General features: G+C 36.1%; 1 protein-coding gene and 1 long non-coding RNA gene across 3 annotated transcripts in view; one reads left to right on the top strand and one right to left on the bottom strand.

Moving 5' to 3' along the window:
- LOC113628787 (uncharacterized) overlaps window positions 1–21,366 on the top strand; it is a 104,065-nt gene that overhangs the window by 10,012 nt on the left and 72,687 nt on the right. The window lies entirely within an intron of this gene.
- FRG1 (FSHD region gene 1) lies at window positions 6,155–19,761 on the bottom strand. Its single transcript, XM_027122675.1, has 10 exons — window positions 19,635–19,761; window positions 19,449–19,526; window positions 17,353–17,423; window positions 12,968–13,093; window positions 12,114–12,171; window positions 11,657–11,771; window positions 10,113–10,217; window positions 8,008–8,099; window positions 7,395–7,505; window positions 6,155–6,257 (listed from the first exon to the last, which is right to left on the bottom strand). Exons 2-10 carry the CDS (start codon window positions 19,508–19,510, stop codon window positions 6,221–6,223), a joined length of 777 nt encoding a protein of 258 aa, XP_026978476.1. The 5' UTR covers window positions 19,511–19,526; window positions 19,635–19,761; the 3' UTR covers window positions 6,155–6,220.

Raw genomic sequence — 21,366 nt, 5'->3', positions numbered from 1 at the left:
CCTCAGTAGTTGTGGCGTACGGGCTTAGTTGCTCCGCAGTATGTGGGTTCTTCCCGGACCAGGGATCGAACTTGTGTCCCTGCATTGGCAGGCAGATTCTCAACCACTGCGCCACCAGGGAAGTCCCATAATCTCTTATTTCCTGCTTATATCCCAGAAATAAGTTTTATTTTTTTAAACATGTCAAGTATAGTTATTTAATATTATACATTTGATGATTAATTTTTGTTTTTGCTTCTCCTGATTCTCATGAATGGTTCTTTGTTTCTCTGTGTATTTTTATTTTTTTCCTTTCCTTCTACTCAGTGCCAAACAAAAGAAAAACTTTGTCACCCACCTCTGTGCAATAAGATTTATTTCTCATGCACTGTTACCCTTGAAGGCATAGCCCTTTATAGTCATAGATTCCCTCCTGGGTGAGTCCAGGCTCCTACCTCCCATATCTTGGACACTTGTCAAAGCAAAAGCTCAGTCTCCAGGATTTGGAAGAAACTTCCAGGTGAGAGTGAGGTTTGGTCCTCATTCATCTCTGTGGGTTACTGTTTTCCCTTTGTTTGATATCTGTAGCTTCCTTTCTTTTGTGTGGATGAGTGGTGTTTTAAAAGATATTTAAAATATTTCACCCAGTGTATTAGTTGTTTTAATAAGGAGTGCCATTCATGGTGTCTAATCTGCTATATTACTGAAAATGCAAGCCCTGGTTTTGTAAAATCATGGTGAAACTACCCCACTTCTCCTGGGTTTGATATGAGTGAGATGAGAAATCCCAAGAAAGAAGAAAGAAGTCAGTGCGTTTAGTACTTATTATTTTGTGACTCTGTGTAGTTAATGGTAGGTCTATTAGCACCATACCCCCCCAACTCCTGGGTATGCATTAGAATAGTGGGGGGAGGCAGAAAGCAGAAGGAAAAATAGTAAATGTGTTCTTAGACCTATAAAATGACTTTTTATTCACTTCTTATTTACACATGGTGAATTGATTAGTAATTTTCTAATATTAAAGAGAAAACTGAGGGTCCTGATTACAGTTGGAATTGGGCAAGATGTGGAATTTCTTAGAGGTAATATATTTGTTATATGTTTCTTTGTTGTAAGAAAATATTAGTATTGGATTGAAAAATGATACTTTATATTCTATGAATTCAGTAACTATAAAATAATGTATTAAAAAGCAAATCATTTATTAGGTTTAGAAATAAAACACTAACTGCAAGAAAATTAAATCTAATAGTAAGAGAGGGCTTGGAACTGAGAAGGTATATTTCAAAACTTTTAAAAATGAAAAGTGTACTTGGTAAAAGAATGAACAGTCATGCTCCTGGAGTGTCGTTCAGAGTTAGAGATAAGGATTTCCAATGCAGGATGAAGGTGTAGCAGAAGCAGTGTTTAACCTTGCTGGTCTGTAGATAATTTAAGGTGGAGCAAAAGATCAGCTGAGCTGAGTCGACAGAATCTTTGGAATGAATCGTCGTGAGAGTGTCAATGCTGAAGTCAGTGAAACAGAGGATGGGAGGCTCAGTGAAGAGAAAGACCGGGAACTAGGTTCCGTGTGGGTCGAGGACCCTGATGTACAGCAGTGTAGAACTGCATTGGTAATGGGTGTGGATGGTATGTGCTACAAGGCCTGAGTTGATGGGGAGGGGTAATGAGAAGCTTCAAAACTGGTACTTGGGCTCTAGTATATGATTCTCTAACTGGGTGCACTGGGATGAGAGCTGAATTCAGCGTGGAAAAAGTCAGAAGGGGCATTTTCATGGGAGAGTCAAGAGGAAATTTGTCTATTAGAAATTTTTGTTTACCTTCTGCTAAATGCTTAAGTTTTCGTCCATTTTTCTACATTATGGAAAGGGCACACTGGTGTGAAATGAGGCTATGGCAGTAAAAGGAACATGGAAAAAGAAGAGTTGGTAATCATAGGTGGAGAGGTGGGAGAGGTTGAAGAGGCAGTGATGGATGTACAGAAGGGCTTCTAGAGAGGATTTTTGGGCTAAAAATGAAAAACAAGGGAGCATACAAGAAGGTTCTGTATCTGTAGGAATTTGGGGAAAAATTATTTTCCTGAACAACAGTAGGAAGGGATATATTTAAACAATTCCTGCTGCTCTGCTTTAAAGCTGATCTATACTAGGATTTAGGGCTGAGGAGCTGCACGACAGCCTAGATTGGTCTGAGGTCCACTGGCGATTTCCAAACAAGTCACCACACTTTAGAAAGCCATTTTGCATGCACAGGTAGCATCAGACTGTATGAATGCTGGTGGCCTGCTAAACTATTATCTTAATTTTAAGTTTTCCCTGGTTTTTTTCTGGTATCAGGTAAAAAAACAAACAAAACAAACAAACAAAAAGCCTTGGGGGATTATATTTAGCAGGATAAAGAAAAAACAAACAGGGAATAGTACTTACACAAGCATAAGGGATAATAAAGAAAAAATAAGACATGAGAAGACATTGCCTATTTTCCCCCCATGTGAATGACTACAACTATACAACTTAATTTTGTCAGGTGGTGTGGTTAGGGAACTAAGGTTAGAAGTCATGACTTGATTCCTTACCTTGGAGTCTATTTATATTTACGTTTACACCTTTCTAAAGGAGTAAAGAGACATGCTCTGTTTTCTTTGTTCTCTTCCTTACGATTCCACTTAGTATCTAAGGACCAGAATTAGGAAATAGCATGATGGAAAAATAAACACTAATAAGTAGTGCTATGCCCCTTTTTCTCTACTAGCAGCACTAACAGGATTGCAGAACCTCATTAGGTTTGCAGAACACTGTAAGAACACCTGCAGATTTTAATTTATAAGTCCTTGCTGTGCAGTCTGAAAAGAAAATCTGTTTTTTTTTTAATGAAATACAAAGGCAGGGTTGAAACACAAGGCCAAATGGAAAGAAGGCTTGTTTTTTCTCCATCTTGGAAAATAAGCCTCTGTAATGTTTTAAGTAGCCCAGTGGCAAAAAATTAAACAGAAATACATCAAATAGTGCCAGAGATTTTCCTGGGGTAAAGTACACAGGAAATGTCATAAAGCAAAACCTGCCTTAACACCATCCAGTTCACTTAATAAAATATGCATTAAAAAAAAGCCTTTAAATTAATAGGTGGGTGAGGAAAAGGGAAGTAAAGGTATGAAATTGTTCTTTTTCTCATTTTGTTTCTAATCTTTCAATTAAATGAAATGGATTTCAAGATCAGTGAGCTTGAAAAAATTATCACAGAGGTTACCTGCATTAATCTCCTTAGGCTAATATTGATGATAATAATACCATAAAAGAACAATATCTTGAAAAGTAATTTTTGATGTTTTTTACCCGTTATGAAAGCTATCATGTCATAATAATTTGGTTAATAAAATATGATGTTAAGCTAGCATATTTTAATATATTCTTCTGTGTTATAAGAGTTTAGAATAACTGAGTAAATATAATTCCTACAATAAGGAGTTGAACCCATGCCCTGATTAGCTCTACACTAGAGCTGACCCAGGAACTCCGTAGCATTTGGGTGGGTACTGGGTCATCTGGTATGCTGAGTCCATTTTAGGAATTCAGGCCTATTTTAAGATGTATGAATGTATTCATTGATTTTAATGATTTATTAACTTATTTCTGTAGGATGTTGGTGAGTTTTGTATCTGTATCTAGGAAAGTCCAGACAGGTCCTTAATTTGGGAAGAGGGCAAGGAAAAAGTAAGAGTTTGAGCATGTCATGGTGGAGTAGCTTGACTAGACTAACCCTCTCACACACGCAAAAATTAAACTTTGGACAAAATATTAAAAATTATCTAAAGGTAATGGAGAGTGACCAAAAGTACGCAGAAACTTGAGGGGAGTTAATTCTAGTAAGAAGGGAATCATATTTTCAACATTTTTTCAACTTAGGGCAGGCCCCAGGCAGTGCCATTAAAACTCATATAGAAACTTTTAGTATTAGTAGTTGAGGAATCTGAGGACAGAGTTCAAGTAACCAGAGTCTAGAAAGTGAGGAGGAAATCCTGAAAAAAGAAGAAAGCCACAGAGAGTAGCCATACTGCCTAAATCTCTCACTGATCTCAGAACTCCAAATCTTTGGGGCAGACTTCAAGCAGCCCAGCTAAAACTGAAAGAACTGAAAGGATATTTCAGCTGTAGCCCACTGTGGGGAGATAGAATTTGGAGCTTGAGGTCAACCATATTAACTGCCTACTAAACAACAAAGATTCTTCAGAAGGACAAAACAGAATCCACAGTTTCTATAATGTATTATTCACAATGTCCAGGATACAGTCTAATTATATCAGACATATGAAGAAACATACTAAAAAGAAAAGGCAATCAGTGGTGACATCCTGAGATGACCCAGATGTTGGAATTAGAAGACAAGGATTTTTAAGGTAGCTATTATAATTCTGCCTAACAACAAAAACACCAAAAAAAGACTTTTAATGAATGGATAAGAAATTTCAGCAGAGAAAAAGAAATTGTAACAACAGTAGCAATAACCACAAGATCAAATGGATTCTAGAAGTGAAAAATAGTGTCTGAGATTAAAAAATCATCAGTTGGGTTTAATAGCAGTTTAGAGATAAGAGAAAGTCAGTGAACTTGAAGATAGAAAAATCAAAATGATCTAATCTGAAAATGCGTGAGCAGTCAAAATTGCGTGTGGGGAGCTTTTTGTTTGTGCTTTTATTGTATATAACCTTCCTTTTGATAAGGTTACTAAACTAGTAAATCAGGGGAATGTTTGATCAGAATGTATCTTGATTTTGATAGTGCCTTAACCAAAATTCCTCACGATAACGGCTCATGCACAAGATGGAAGAATGTGCACCACATGACTATATGTAGAAACATTCATTCTTGATCTCTGCCACTCTCCCAGACTAACTTCATTGCATAATGGGGGTTCTATAAAGTGCAATGCTGGAAACAGGGAAGGAACACTCACCTATTACCTGCAATTTTTATTCATTTGTTGTCCTCCTTCACTAGTGTATAAACTCCATGAGGGCAGGCGATGCCTATTTTTAATCTGTATCCTCCAGTTGCCAGGACCTGTAATTAGTCCTGCTCTCTCAAATGGGGGCAAGAACTGGGTGAACATGAGGGTGAGCATGGTGACAAGGAGTACAGGAATATACTACGTTCAAAAATTCAGGCAGACAGAATGTTTGTTCCAGGGAAATCAGTTGGCCGGCAGATGGTCTTTGGTACCAGGCTACCGTTGGAAATAAGACTTCAGTCTCTTGAGGGTAGTGTTTCTCAAAGTGTGGTTCAGATCACTTGCTTCCGAGTTACCTGGAGTGCTTGTTAAATGTCAGTTTTGGGGACTAATCCTAGATATGCTAAGCCTGTACCTCTAAGGATGGGTCTTGGAAATCTACAGGTACCCTAGGCGATTCTTTTTTTTTTTTGTGGTACGCGGGCCTCTCACTGTTGTGGCCTCTCCCATTGCGGAGCACAGGCTCCTGAATACTGTTTTCAGGAACTCAGAAAGAGACAGGCTAGGAATAAAACTGTCTCAGCATAGCAGACCTCAGCAATGCTTAGTGTCTGAGCCTCTTTAATAGCTCCCATCCCATCCACAGGTGAGGATGAAAGCATTATATAAATACATATCCATTGTGGTTAAACTGTCCTAAGTAGGGAATTTCCCCAATTTTACTCTTAGCCTCTGTTCTGAACCTACTCGCTCTTTTGTAAAATGTTTCCTGTTCCCATCCCACTGCTTAATACCCGATTTCTTTCTCTCTGTGCAGTCCCCTTGTCCTGATATTTGTTTGGCTTGTGTGTGATTTGGGCAACATTTAAGATGTAGAATCAAAGCCTTGCTGACTGATTGGATTGGGAGTTTCTAATTTCCTTTTAAAGGTACTGATTAGGCATCTATTGTACTGAGTAATGCAAAGTAAGACTGTAAAGCAATAAGACAGCTTCCACAAGCTGCACAAGAAGCATCAGTTTCACAGAGTAGCACTTCATGCTTTATGACAGGAAATCCAGAAAAGAAGAGAATTCTGTGGTACTTTAAGTGTGTACTCTAAGTTTCATTTCCATGTGAAACACTGCAGTTGACTAAAAAAGTACATCCATGGAGAATCTCAATTAAACTTGATTAGTCTTGGTTAAATCTAGCAACTGGTTCAGCAGTTAATTCCATAACAGCCCAATAATTCTGTTAAAACACTTCCACTGATTTTTTTATTCAGAAAAAAAGAAGACAGAAACAAAAATCCTGGTCATTTGCAATATCTATCAGCTTTCAATTTGGCTCTCCTGTTTAAACAAAAACAAATAATAAAAATTAATCTATGTAGAAACATGTCATATATAGCCAACTGCTACTAAACATAAACTCATGCTCAGAAATTGTGCTCTCAATTTTGGTTATTATATTACCACACTGCCTATATTAAAATAGTTTAATTAAAATTTTACTTTTCAATTTTATGTTTCATACTACATGGATTTTATTCTTACAAAAAAAATCTTTTCCTGATCTTTAACTCATGTTGCTTGAGGGCTTTTTAAATCCATAACAGCGATTTTAATTGCCTCTGAATTTAAGCATGCTCTAAGCTTCTATTTAACAAGGTGGCAATGTTGTATTTTCATAAGTGATAAAAGTTAGAGGACACAGGCCTTACTCTTTTTTTTTCTTTTTTTTGTGATACATGGGCCTCTCACTGTTGTGGCCTCTCCCGTTGCGGAGCACAGGCTCCGGACATGCAGGCCCAGCGGCCATGGCTCACGGGCCCAGCCGCTCCGCAGCATGTGGGATCCTCCCGGACCGGGGCACGAACCCGTGTCCCCTGCATCGGCAGGCGGACTCTCAACCACTGCGCCACCAGGGAAGCCGTAAGCATTTTTTAAATGTTGTAAATCTAGGACACTACTTACCTAAATAGGAATACTAATAAATAAATATTAATAATGTGCTATGATAAATATCCTGCACACATCTGAATTCAACTTAATAAAAGTGCTTCAATTTTGTTATTCAATTTTATACTTAGAAATTTTTAAACTGATTTTTATCTCATTTTTGGAAAGCTGCACTACTTTAACAGAACTCACTGAATTTTGAAATTAGTCAAAGAACTTCTTTCTAGCCCTGGTTCTGATAGTTATAAAAAGTTGATGGTAAATAAATTTATGAAACAGTTTCAGTCAGACCTGAATTTCTTGCAATAAAATATATAAGCACTTGGAATCTGGCTATTTCCAGATATTCTTTCTTGGTGATCTTTTCCCAGACTTATGATGTCCTTTTAAGGTAATACCACCACATTCAAAAATTAAAAATAAAGACAAAAATTTGAAAATTACAGTAATTAAAAAAGAACATGGGTTTATATACACTACTTCTATTGGCCACTGAAAATAGTTGGAAATGATTAAAAATATGCCTACCTGTCCAGAAGTGTTTCATGCAAAAATCCATCTTTCCGGGCCTTTTTAAGAATTTTACTGTCTTCTTTACTTATTTTAAGTTTGTGGTCTTGGAAGCTCTGGAATTTCTTTCTGTTAAGAAAATATCTTTCTTGAAAAATATCTCAAACTTTGATTATACATGTTTACTGATAAGCTTAAAATATATTTTAAAGTTTTTTGTTTATTTAAAAAAAACTTTTTCTTAAATAATATACAACTTTTCAACAACAAAAATGACTTTAGTACCCCACCATCAAAGAGGCAGTTGTTTGGACAGCTCTACAAATTCAAGATTTGGAATATTGGCTGGAGTCTCCTGTGTCCTGGAAGCATTTGGTTGGCATTATGTACTGACAATGACAGACACTCTATAGAGTAGGGGGAATAAATTAACTCAAGTGATTTGAGCATTGAAAGCTAGCAGGATGATAATTCCAAAATTGAAGCCTTAAGAGAAGCATTCGGTTTAGTGCTCTGTCCTAGAGTCTACATTATGTTGTCTCTGCTTGTCCTTCAGGTTATTTTATTTTAGGTGCCTTGAGACGCATCTCACTGCCAAATCTACAGTTCTAAAAGGAAAAAATATACGTACACATAATTGATTTCACACTGTTTAACATTTCCTTTGTCTTCTTCTGGAATATCATCTTTTTTCTTAGTTTCTCTTTCAGCACAGGATCTAATCTGGATATTGGAGATGAGAACCCAACAGGTTACACATTTATCTTCCCCCTGCTCCACCTTACTTATTACAGAAGAACATTCTAGGTGATTTCTTATGCAAAAGAAGAAAACAGTTAACTTAGCAATTAGATTCAGAAAAGACAGATTCTAGATATGTGTTTTTATTTATATATATAATTTATCTAAATAATTGCTATTATACGTTTCTTTAGAGCCCTTACATCAGAAACACTGAAGAGAAACTTATTTGAAAAGCATTTTACAGATCAGATCCCACTAAGCCAATTAGGCAATAATTTAACTAATTTAAATTTGGCTGCAAAAGTAAATACAGTAGGATCAAATTATCCTGCAATTTAGTGTTCATTTTATAACACTGAAAGTTTAAGATAGTAGCTATTTTACTATGCATAAGATATTACCAACACATTAAAACTTTTAACATAACACAATTTGTTTTCATCTAATTGGAATCTATCCCTTTTAAATCCTCCTTATACTTTCATCAGTTTTGACAGATACTTACTATCACATTCCATAAATTAATTGATACAGATACAGCAATTAGGATCAACTGAGGGGGGTAAGAAGAGGACAGAATTCAGGGCCATGAAACTGGCAATTTGCAACCCAAAGGACCCACATTGGAAAGGGATCTCTGTGCCTTAGAGCATAATTCCAAGATTGCTTAGAAACTGGTGAGCAATAGGCATGTGCAAATAATATGTGTGTGACAGTTTTGGCTGGAGGAGTCCTAGAAGACCTGGGGTAATTCTGGGCCAGGTCTGTGACACAATACTGCTTTCAGCAGGAGGGAATGTGTTCTGGTAGATAAGGCTAGGCTATAAAGGTGGATGCTGACACGGACTAGCAGAGCCTGCAATGTAAAAGGCAAGGTGGAAAGAGTCCTGGATTATCATTGCTCAGAGCTTTCAGGTACCTGACTAACCAGACAGACCCAGGGAAATCTGACAGGTACTTCATATAAAAACGGTTGTAATTATTGATAAATATAACACAGTGTTTTTTTATTTCTGTAGATGTGCAAAGTACTGCACATACATTTGTACTGCTTGTCTTTAATAATCATACTTTTATAATGTAATCCAGATGAAAAACAATTCAAGCACGATACAATAATATTAAATATAAATAAAATTAAAAATAGGTGAGTCAGAAATCCACCAGCATTTTTCTAATGACTGCTTCCTGAGAAGCAGTGTGATGTGGAACGTAATTTCTAGAGTCAGTTGGGCCTGGGTACACATCCTGTCTCCACTTTATCTGTGTGACTTCATGAAGTGACTGATCAAAACAGTGAGGATGTAGGGAAGGTCAAAGGTTGTTTCCTCCTCTGTAAAGCCTCACTCAGCAGAGTACCTGCAGCTACTTGCTGTAGTTTTGTTTATATAATTGAAAAATATTATGACTAATACTTTTTAAAATATAACAAGAATATCTAGGTTTTAGATTTAAATTTTTTGAGATTTTGGCAGTGAAAATGACTTTTGAGAAAACTATGGAACATAGACCGAAACTTCTAATTCCTGAGCTGTCTAGAATGGTATTTTTTTCTCCATCAGTCAACTCCAAATAATGAAATGAAGAGTTACTGGTATTAATATTCTTGTTTAAAAAGATTAGTGATATTTTTCAAGGTAAAAACAATACTGTAAGACTGTAAAACTGAGGATTATGAAAATCGAGAACATTTTAAAAATAAAATCAAATATATGACACAGAATTTAAAAGAAAACATATGCAGATACTTGATAGATGTGTTTAAATTATGCTGATAGTGGAGAAAATGTAACATGGATTTTTATGCTTTATTTATAAGGATTAAAGCCACCTTACAAAAGGCTTTTTTCCCTCGTTTCTTTAAGCCTTCCACTCTGGCCCTCACTAATGCATTACACACAGCGAATCTGGATCAGATTACAACATTTTAAAGAGAAGCAGTCACATCATACATGTGACATGTATTAGTCTATAGAAAAGTCTCATGATTACCTTTATCATTTCTTCTTCTCCTGCCGTTTTACTTTTTGCTTCTATATCACCTGCTTCATTGCATCTAATAAAGCAGCTATTTGAGGCCAGTAAAGCCATTTTCCCCTAAATGAACAAAATAATAAGAAATAAGTTATGAGAATACCTGTGAAAAAAATTCTTAAGTCTTGAGACTAAATTGAATTTTTCCCATGTCTAAAAGTAATCAGGAAAAATAATGTGAAGAAAACTTGGAAAAATGAAAAAACATACAGAAAAGAAAACCAAAATCACCTATAATCTTACTACTCAAAGATAACCACATTAAATATTTTTAGTATATTCTATTAGTAGGACTAAATTCTAACTGTATGGAATAGAATTATTTCCCTTGGCCTCAGAGATTTATTGAGGATATAACTGATTTAGTGTTTTAAAAAGTTAGCTTTAAAGACAAAAAAAATTATAATAGTAGTGTTTTAAATTTTTCTCCATAATTAGAAAATATAAAAACATATCATAGTTGATTGAAGTATAATCAACTATACTTCAATAAAATAAAAAAAAATGCAGAGAAAATATATCTCATAAAAGCTAGCCTTCGATGCCTTTGAATTTATTGCTCAGAACTTTAAGAATCAACGTCTGAGGGACTTCTGGGTGTAGGAAGAATTAAATCTTCTATCATATCCAGTTACAAAAGTGCTAATAACATGGATTTGACTTAATTTCTTATTTGAGGTGGTAAGGGCTCGGTTTTCTGTCACCTGGATGACTTTTGGTAAGCTTGGATGTGGCTGTATAGTCTAAGGTGATTTAAATATGTGCTGCTGATCTTTCTGCTGAGTACCTTTTTGTAACAAAGTTTTACTTGTTACATCAGGGACTTTTAAGTCTTTCTTTCATTTAAATTTAAAATTTTAAAACTTAGTGTTTTTCCCAAAAATAAAGTGAAATGAACATCCCTCAAATTCTGTATAGCTGGTAGTATCTGACTTATCATCCTGGCCTTATCATATGTTGGTGTTTTTTTTTGTTTGTTTGTTTGTTTGTTTTTTTTTAACATCTTTATTGGGGTATAATTGCTTTACAATGGTGTGTTAGTTTCTGCTTTATAACAAAGTGAATCAGTTATACATATAAATATGTTCCCATATCTCTTCCCTCTTGCGTCTCCCTCCCTCCCACCCTCCCTATGTTGGTGTTTTCTGTTGATATAATGAAAAATATCTATTCAGTTTCTTTGCCCATTTTTAAATTTTTCTTTCTTTTGCTATTGAATGAGTTTCTTATATAATTTGGACATTAACACCTTGTCAGATATATGGTTTGCAAATACTTTTCCCAATCCATAGCTTGTCTTTTCACTTTGTTGATTTTTTTTCCCCTGTGTTGCACTATTTTTTTAGCTCTTTTTAAGGTTATGAATTCATGTTGGTTTTAAAAAATTTAATGCATTATTGCAGTCTACTTTTTTTGGTTTTTTTGAACATATGTTCTCAATGAATGTTAGAGACTTTCCCATTCACTGACAAGGAACTTTTATAAACAATAAGAGTACTTACATCTTGAAAGACTGGTTCCCATTGTTCTCTTGGTCCAATTGCATCTGAACGCCCAACAACAAGTCCATCTGAATTTATACCTAGGTATTTTCCGTAGCCAGATTTCAGGGCAATTCTTCAGATCAATAAAATAGATCAATGTTAAAAACGGAGAGAAAGGAAATTAAATATGGAACATAAAAATAGTATGTGTGTGTATAAAAATTCAAGACTAACCATAGTCCAAATGTTCAAAAGCCATGTGTGGCTAGTGGCTACCGTACTGGACAATGTAGTTCTATGTATACAATTTAATATTCTACTTTCTTAATACAAGTATTATATAATACCTTATATAGCAAACATTTTCCAAATTCATTATTCTTCAAAAACACTACTTTTAATCGATATATAATATTCCATTACAATGTATCATATTGTATTACAATGTATTAATTATAGTTCAACTCAAGCTTACCTGGAATCAGACAATTTGACAGCTGTAAACTGCTCTGGAGGACTAGGACCCTCATCAACTACAGGAGAAAAAACAATTTGAAATAAATTTGACATTTCTTATAAATATAAAGATACTCTTTAGCTTGAAAGAAGTAGCTCTTTTAAAAACAAACATAAGAATATTATATTATGATGTAATTATAATACAGTATTCATAGTACCAAGAGTTACTTTATCTTCTATATAACTCATGTTTAGTTTTACATACTTAACAAGATAGGTCAGCATGATGCTTATTTAGTCACTTCCAAGATACTATCTCTTTGTATTTTAAAATGCAGTTAGCACATAGACAAATAAGCAATTAATATTTAAAAAGCTACATGCTTTAAGTTATTCAAGGGATGGCCATTCAGACAAAAAGCTACTGCCTTTTAATCTTCTAATTTCTTCGTATCTCATTAGTGCTTCTTCCCATGGGCTAAAAGGAATGAGAAAACTTTAAATTATTAAGTTATTTAATGCTCCAGATTAGTTTTGGCAAAAGGTCTAAAGAATAAAGGAATTCAAACCTTTGACTCAACCAGGTTTTCTTTTTCTTTCTACTTATTATTTCAATTATTCATATTGTTTTTGATTCCCATGGATACTCTTCTGGAACTATACAGAATGTTTTCAAATGCTTATACTGGAAAGAGGGAGTTGCCAATAACTGGTAAATAGTGAAGAAGGAAAAAAAATGGAAGAGTCAAATCAATGGATTCATTCCTTTGGAATATATTCGAGATTTGTTAGAATTTGGCCTAAGTGAGTGAATGTTATAAAATATATACTGTAGCCTTTTCCCTTCCATTGCTTCTACCAGACACAAACCTTCTTTATGTGGCGCTCCCAGTGTAAAAAGTCCATTGTCAAGTGCATGTATGTAGGTTCCTTTATCCATTTCAATCGCTATGGTTCCTGAAATTTCACCAAAGTTTGTTACTGTCCACCAGATTCCTAAAAAATAAAATCAGTAATTTAAATTTATATTCTGGATTTGACAGAAGGTTCTTACTTGTTGCTGTTGTCATTATAACATATTTAAAATTTTTATTTTGTAGTTGTAAGAATAATACAGGGAGATCTCATATACCTTTTAATCACTTTCTCCCAATGGCTAACATCTTGCATAACTATAGTCAGTATCAAAACCAAATCCATAAAACTGATACAATCCATGAAATTTATTCAGATTTCATCACTTTTACACACACTCACTTGTATGTTTCTATGCAGGTATGTAGATCTAGGTTACTACCACCACTGTCAAGATTAGGTTCTTTTAAAATGTAAAATAGCAGTACACATGAAGGTACAAAATGATATATAGAGAACAGACTCTCTCATATCAGCCTCCAGTCATCCACGACTGGTTTCCACAGGCAATGACTACTGCAACCTGTTTCTTATGTATCCCTCCAGATTATAATTACAATTGCTAAGACTGAGGTCAGGGAGCTTATTACGTATATTTTCCTTCTAGGACTTTTATGGTTTCAGGTCTTACATTTAAACATTTAATTCATTTTGAGTTAATTTTTGTGTATGGTACAAGATAGCAGTCCAGTTTTCCCAACATCATTTATTGAAAAGACTGTCCTTTCCTCATTGTATATTCCTGGAATATGCATGGGTTTATTTCTGGGCTCTCTATCTGGCTCCATTGATCTATGTGTTTGTTTTTATGTCAGTACCATACTGTTTTGATTACTTTAGCTTTATAATATACTTTGAAATCAGGAAGTGTGATACCACCAGCCTTGTTCTTCTTTCTCTATATCGCTTTGATTATTTGGGGTCTTTTGTGGTACATATAAATTTTAGGACTGTTTGTTCTACTTCTGTGAAAAATGCCACTGGAATTTTGATAGGAATTTCACTGAATCTGTAGATTGCTTTGGGGTTAGTTTAGACATTTTAACAATATTAATTCTTCCAATCCATGACCATGGAATATCTTTTCTACATGTCTTCTTCAATTTCTGTCATTAATGTCTTATAGTTTTCAGTGTATAGGTCTTTCACCTCCTTTGTTAATTTATTCCTAGGTATTTTATTCTTTTTGATGCAGTTGTAAATGGGACTGTGAATTTCACTTTCTGATAGTTCATTATTAATGTATAGTAAATGCAACAAATTTTTGTATATTCATTTTGTATTCTGCAACTTTACTGAATTCGTTGATCAGTTCTAACAGTTTTTTGGTGGAGTCTTTAGGGTTTTCTATATATAATATCCTGTCATCTGCAAATAATGACATTTTTACTTCTTCGTTTCTGATTTGGATTTCTTTTTCTTGCCTAATTGCTCTGTAGGACTTCCAATACTATCTTGAATAAAAGTGGCAAGTGTGGGCATCCTTGTCTTGTTTCTGATCTTAGAGGAAAAGCTTTTCACTGTTGAGTACAAACCTAAATTGTATCCAATTTTTGTTGGGTCTGATAATGAGATAGTGTTATGTATTAAAAGAAAGAGCAAAACAGAAGGAAGAAAAGAGAGAGAGAGACTGATCTTGTAAGAAATGCACATTTATAATGACTTAGTATCTGTTATTTATTTTAAAATTCTCCAGAAAAATGTATGAGAGATTATCTCACAGTGGGCATGTGTGTAAATCAAACAAGACTGTTAAAATATTGATTATCACTAAAGCTCAGTGATTCACTATATTCATGGAAGATTCATTACATTCTTTTCTCTACTTATGTATTAGTTTGAAAATTTTCCATAATAAAACATTTTTAAAATTGAGTTAATCACACTGTACAAAATTATCTATTCAGCTAAACAGGTCAGGCTTCTCATAACTAATAAAAAATTAGTAAAAGTTTAGCTTAAATGAAGCTGGACCTTACCTAATATAATATACACATACTAACTCAAAATGCATCAAAGACCTACATGTAAGAGCTGAAACTATCAAGATAAAACTCTAAGAAGAAAGCATATGGGAGAAGCCTCATGACACTGGATTTGGCAATGATTTCTTGGATATGACATCAAAGGTACAAACAACAAAAGAATAAACAGACAAACTGGACTTCATCAAAATGAAAAATTTTTGTGCATTAAAGGACACTATCAATAGAGTAAAAAGACAACCAGAAAATATTTGTACATCACGTATTTGATAAGGAATAAATATCCAGGATATGTAGAGAACTCTTAAAACTCAGCAACCACAAGAAAAGCAACCCAATTCAAATGATGGGCAAAGGACTTGAATAGGCATTTCTCCAAAGAAGATATGCAGATGGCCAATAACCACATGAAAAGATGCTCAACATTACTAATCATTAGGAAAATGCAAACCAAAACCATAATGGGATACCACTTCATACCCATTAGGATGGCTATTATCAAAAAAAACAGAAAATAACAAGTGTTCATGAGGATGTGGAGAAACTGGAACTCTTGTGCACTGCTGGTGGGAATGTGATGGTATGGTGGTTTCTCACAAAATTTCAAATAGAATTACTGTATATGATCCAGCAATTCCATTTCTGGGTCTATACCAAGAAGAAATGAAAGCAGAGTCTTGAAGAGATAGCTATACAACCATGTTCACAGGCAAAAGGTAGAAGCAACCCATGTTTTCATTGATAGATGAATGGATAAACAAATGTGGTATATACATACAAAGGAATATTATTCAGCCTTAAAAAGGAAGGCAATTCTGACACATGCTACAACATGGATGAACCCTGAAGACATTATGCAAAGTAAGACAGTCATAAAAGGACAAATATTGTATGATTCCACCCTTCTGATGTACTTAGAGTAGTTGAATTCATAGAGACAGAAAACAAAGAGAGAGAAAATAGAATGGAGGTTGCCAGGGACTAGGGGGGAGTAAGGAATGGGCATTTATAATTTAATGGGTGCAAAGTTTCAGTTTTGCAAGCTGAAAAAAATTCTGGAGACGGATGGTGGTGATGGCTGTATAACAATGTGAATGCACTTAATGACATTGAATTGTACACTTAAAAATGGCTAAAGCGATAAATTTTGTTATGTATATTTTACCACAATTAAAATAATTTAGTGAGAGCTTTACATAATTTATTTCTGACTTATAGCGATAATTGTTTTCAGTAAAAAAAAAAAAAAATGCTTTACCTAGAATCATTATCAGCATCCTATGATCATTAAAACTTTCTTAAAAATGTAATAGTTAATGATTTTAAATTATTTGTATTTTACATGTTCTGTGCCATTTTGACCAAGTACACTTAATGTTGATTCTCCCCAAATGACCTAGATTCAATATAATTCTCCCAGAAAATCCAACAGGATTTATGGTAGAAAATAATAAATTGTAAAATTTATATGGAAACGCAAAGGATCTAGAAGAGTATAAAGAAGTATAGAAGTATAAAGAAGAAGTATAAAGTTGGGAGATTCACACAACCTAATTTCAAGACTTTATGAAATGACAGTAATCAAGACAAATATATCACTAGAACAGTAGACAAATCGATGGAACAGAGTCCAGAAATACACTTAACACATATAAAGTCAATTGATTCTTGACAAAGATACCAAAGCACTTTAATGGTGAAAGGAAAGTCTATTTATCAGTGATGCTGGGACAACTGGATATCAATATGAAAAAAAAAGAGAGAAAGAGAAAATAATTTGTAAAATGTATTTGGTTAAATAATATTTATTGGGCTTCCCTGGTGGCGCAGTGGTTGAGAGTCCGCCTGCCGATGCAGGGGACACGGGTTTGTGCCCCGGTCCAGGAGGTTCCCACGTGCCGCAGAGCGGCTGGGCCCGTGAGCCATGGCCGCTGAGCCTGCGCGTCCAGAGCCTGTGCTCCGCAACGGGAGAGGCCACAACAGTGAGAGGCCCGTGTACCACAAAAAATAAAATAAAATAAAAAATAATATTTATCTATATTAGGCCTTTTTTAAAATGATACATCAGAATCTCTGGGTTATTAAGCAGTGTAATGATTCAGAGAACCATGTTTCCTCTCTCCTGTGCTTTGTCCTGATGATGAAGAAAAGGCCTCAGCAGTGACATCTACTGTGCTAGAGCATAAAAGCAATCTATAACTATAAGTAATATTTGAGCACTTTAAGACAAATATGAGTCGGTCATAAATTCCTTCTACTTCCTTTTTACTACTTATCCCTACTAGGAAAATAGTTTTAAAGGGATCTCAACCAATGTTAACTTTTCTCAGAATAAGGTATACAAAACTGACTCACCAACAATATCAAGTTGAATTTCTTCATCTTCTTCTCTTTTTCTCTTCTTCTCTTTACTCTTTTTCTTCTTACTATAGGAGATAATTTATATAGATGAGTTTAAATATATTGATTTGCATACTGTCATATGATGGAATCTTAGAAGACTCTTTTAAGATGTACATTGATATATAAATTATTGATTTACAACGATATACATTTATATGCCCTCTTACTTCTAATCCTGAGAAGTCACTTCTGATCCTGTACATACTGTGTTACAGTCAAGAGAACAGACTCTGGAGCCAGACTGCCTTTTAAAAGCCTGATTCTGTCATTTCTTAGCTCTGTGATTTTTGGAAAATAAGTCAGTTTCCCCACCTACACAGTGAGGATAATAATTTAAGCCAACTCTTAAGGCTGTTGTGAGGATTAAGAAAATGCGTATCTTCATACATTGCTCATGAAAATGTAAAATGGTGCAGCCACTTTAGAAAAGAGTTTGGAGTTCTCAAAAAGTTAAACGCAGAGTTACCATAGGACTTAACAATTCTACTCCTAGGTATACACCCAAGAGAAAAGAAGACATATGTCTGCACAGAAACTTGTATTAAGAATATTCATAGCAGCATCATTCACAAGTGCCAAAAAGTGGAAACCCAAACGTCCATGAACTGATGAATGGATAAACAAAATGTGTTGTATCCATACAATGGAATATTACTCAGCCATAAAAGGAATGAGTACTAATATAACATAGATGAACCTTGAGAATGTTATCCTAAGGAAAAGAAGCCAGGTACAAAAGGCCACATATTGTATGATTCCATTTATATGAAATATTTAGAAGAGGCAAACTGATACAGACAAGTGGATTAGTGGTTGCCTGGGATTAGGGGATGAGCAGAATGGGGAGTGACTGCTAATGATTGTGGGGTTTCTTTTTGAGATGATGAAAATGTTCAGCAACTTGACAGTGGTGAACCTTGTGAATATCCTAAAAGGCACTGAATTCTACTTTAAAAGGGTGAATTTTATAGTATATGTATTATATCTCAATAATTAAAAGAAAACCCAGAGTGACTTTAAAAAAAAGTTAACATGTAGTACTTAGAACAGTTCTTGGCACATAGGAAGTGCTATGTATGTGTTAATTATATTGATAGTTATAATGATTATAAGACACACTTGTTTGTATTTTCATCACAAAATAAGCTTTCAGAAGCTAACTCTCCCCTCCCTTCTATGAATTCAGACAGTAACAGTTTCACATGTATTCAGGATAAATTCTTGATGCCAGACCCCTAGGCAGAGTTCTCAAGTGCAGTGGCTTCAGTTTGCTCCTTGACACTTTCTTTCTATCTCTCATAAACGTACCTAAAACTCTATCAGACCAGGATGAAATGCTCAACATTTTTGTGAATAATCAACTCCGAGCAAATATAGCAGTTAAAAACGAGGTGGAGGTATGAGTGGGCAGATATCTTTTCCTAAAAATCTAATACTCATAAATCACCACTATAACTTCTTCCTTGTATTTGGCTCTAGTTACTTACTGTACATATTATCTCACTTAATCCTCATAATAATCCTTTTAGAGTATCATTAATCTCTCCCAATAAACGAATAAATGGAAGCTCAAAGATATTAACGTACCTGCCACAAATCACAAAATTAGTATTTAGTGGAGTCCAGGTTCAAACCCATATCCTTTTCAAAATCCACATCTACATATTGCATTAAAAGCTAATTTTTTCTAGGTGGGAGGGAGACAATGTTGAAAATAATTATTCCTAATAAAGAAAGCTACTGTTATAACCTACACTATCACACTAATACAGACCCACCAAGCATAGATCTGGAGGTCGGGGGGGCTCATCAAGAGACCCGAACTTGTGGCTCCTCGGCTATCGGTCCGCCCAGCTAGGGCGAGACTCTGGCGGTGCGTCTCCGCACCCGCGCCGGGAACTGAGTCCATCTCGGCAGGAGGCCAGGCCCAAGGGCTGGGAGCCTGAATGACAGCTCCCGGCGGCTTCCACAGCCTAGCCGCAGGGAGAGGAGAGCGGAGGGTTGTCGGAAAAGAGGGGCAGATTCTCCCGCACAAACTCGCGGTTTACCTCTTGGCCTTGGTTCCCTTGAGCACGAGTTTGGTGGGCTTCACGTAGGAGTATTCGGCCATGGTCGCGGTGACGCTTCTGTATTAAGACAGGGAGCTGGCTCAGGGCAAGATACGTTAACCGGGGCAGAAGCAGGCGAGGGAGGCACAAGAGTGGGGATGGAGTCCAAACTCCCTGAGAACTTACGCAGCAGCGGAGTGGGCGTGTTTCCCCCGAATCCCTGGCCTTTCTCTCCCGAATAATGAGCCCCAAATAGAATTCTACTTCCTGTTGACAGGCTGGGGCTACGGCGACCGCAGAGGGCCTAAATATACCAACGTTCATTTGCTCCGTCCTGAGAACGGGAACCTTAGGGCCTTTCTAAGCGAGGAAACTGGGGAGACGCGCCCTCTGGTGAATGTGGCGGGTCTCACAGCCCTGCTCGGCGTCTTGAGCCACTCTGGAGAGAGCCGCCTGCTAGGTCTCGGGAGGAGGCGATAGTTAGATCAGAGGGTGAAATAAATGACTCCGTCAACCCTCCGGACTCTGCACAGCAGACGGGTCCTGACTGCGCCCCGCGGCCGAGGGCTGAGCCAGCATGTGGGAGCGGGGCGGCGGGGGCGCTAGGTAACACAGAACGCGTTACCTGGCCTTGGACGACGTCACGAGCCATCTCAATTACGTAAACGTTTATTGTACCGTTTTAATTAGGGAGTCTCGAGTAATGTACAGGAAACAAATAGGGAGTAAAATAAAAGACAATTAAGTGCAACATTTGGGCCGAAGATTTCACTAGTGCTGCAGGAATTTGGGCGGAGGTAGAGTGGGAGGGTGACCGTGGAAACTAATGTAATCAGAGAGGTCTTTCCATATAGGGGGGGTCTTGAGAGGCTTTCACAACTTCAATCACCTGTTCCGATCTCATCAGTTTGATAATCCACCTCCCTGATTCCATTTTCTCCACCTTCCAAACCGTCCTCTGTAGTGCTGAGTGATCTCTCTAAATAAATCGCTGATCATTATTCCCCTACCTAAAATCTATTAAAGGGAAGCCTGTTGCTTTCTGGAGGGAAAATCCTAGCGTCACTTAGTAAACTGGTGATCGTGACCTCTTTACCCACCACTGAACCCCTGCCACCTTAATTCCAGTCACACAAAATTATTGGAAATGTTGGAGAGCTCTGCGTTTGCTTCTGCTGCCTAGAATGCTGCTTTAGACTCTTACCCACCCTCTTCATGCGACCCTTTTTTTTCAGCCTTTAAGACAAACTCAGGCTTCATTTTCTCCAAAAAGCCACTTTGAATGACTTCCTCTATTTCCCCAAACAGTCTTCGTTTCTCACTCTGTAGTTTAATACTGTGCTTTTTAAACGCAGGAGCCATGGCTTATTTATCCTTGTTTCACCTACACCTGTACCCAATGCCTGCTTCACAGTAGACCTTGCCTAAATGTCAGTTAAAATAGTAAGAGTCTAAATCCTGGTGTGGGATAATGAAGAGAGTGGAACAGAGTGTGACTTGACTAGATAGGATGGGTTGTGATAGAAAAACACAAGTAGACATATTGGATGGGTAAGGAATAGCAGGCCATTGGAAGCTAATTCCTTATTTATTTATCAGCTGTCTCTGCAAAGACACTGCTTGGTGATAGGAGAATACAAAAGATGCTTAGACTCAGGGCCTGATCTTAAGGGCCTTCATCTAAATAAATAATGTGCAGTGAGAGGCAGTATAACACATAATTAAGAGTGTAGCTTCTGGAGACAGACTGCTTGGGTGGAAAAACCTTGCTGTCTTCATAAGTTAGATGACATAGTCATTTAACCTCCACATAACTGTGTTTTTTCAGCTATAAAATGGGATGATACCTCCTAGGGTTATGATGAATATTAAGAGAGTTGATATAGGAAAATACTTTTAAAAGTTCCTGATAAATAGT

The sequence above is a fragment of the Aethalodelphis obliquidens genome, unplaced genomic scaffold (genome assembly GCF_003676395.1).
Source record: "Aethalodelphis obliquidens isolate GAN/ISIS:26980383/991018 unplaced genomic scaffold, ASM367639v1 scaffold25, whole genome shotgun sequence".
Taxonomy (NCBI): Eukaryota; Metazoa; Chordata; class Mammalia; order Artiodactyla; family Delphinidae; genus Aethalodelphis; species Aethalodelphis obliquidens.
Note: the sequence above shows the minus strand (reverse complement) of the source record. Positions and strands in the feature narration are given on the sequence as shown.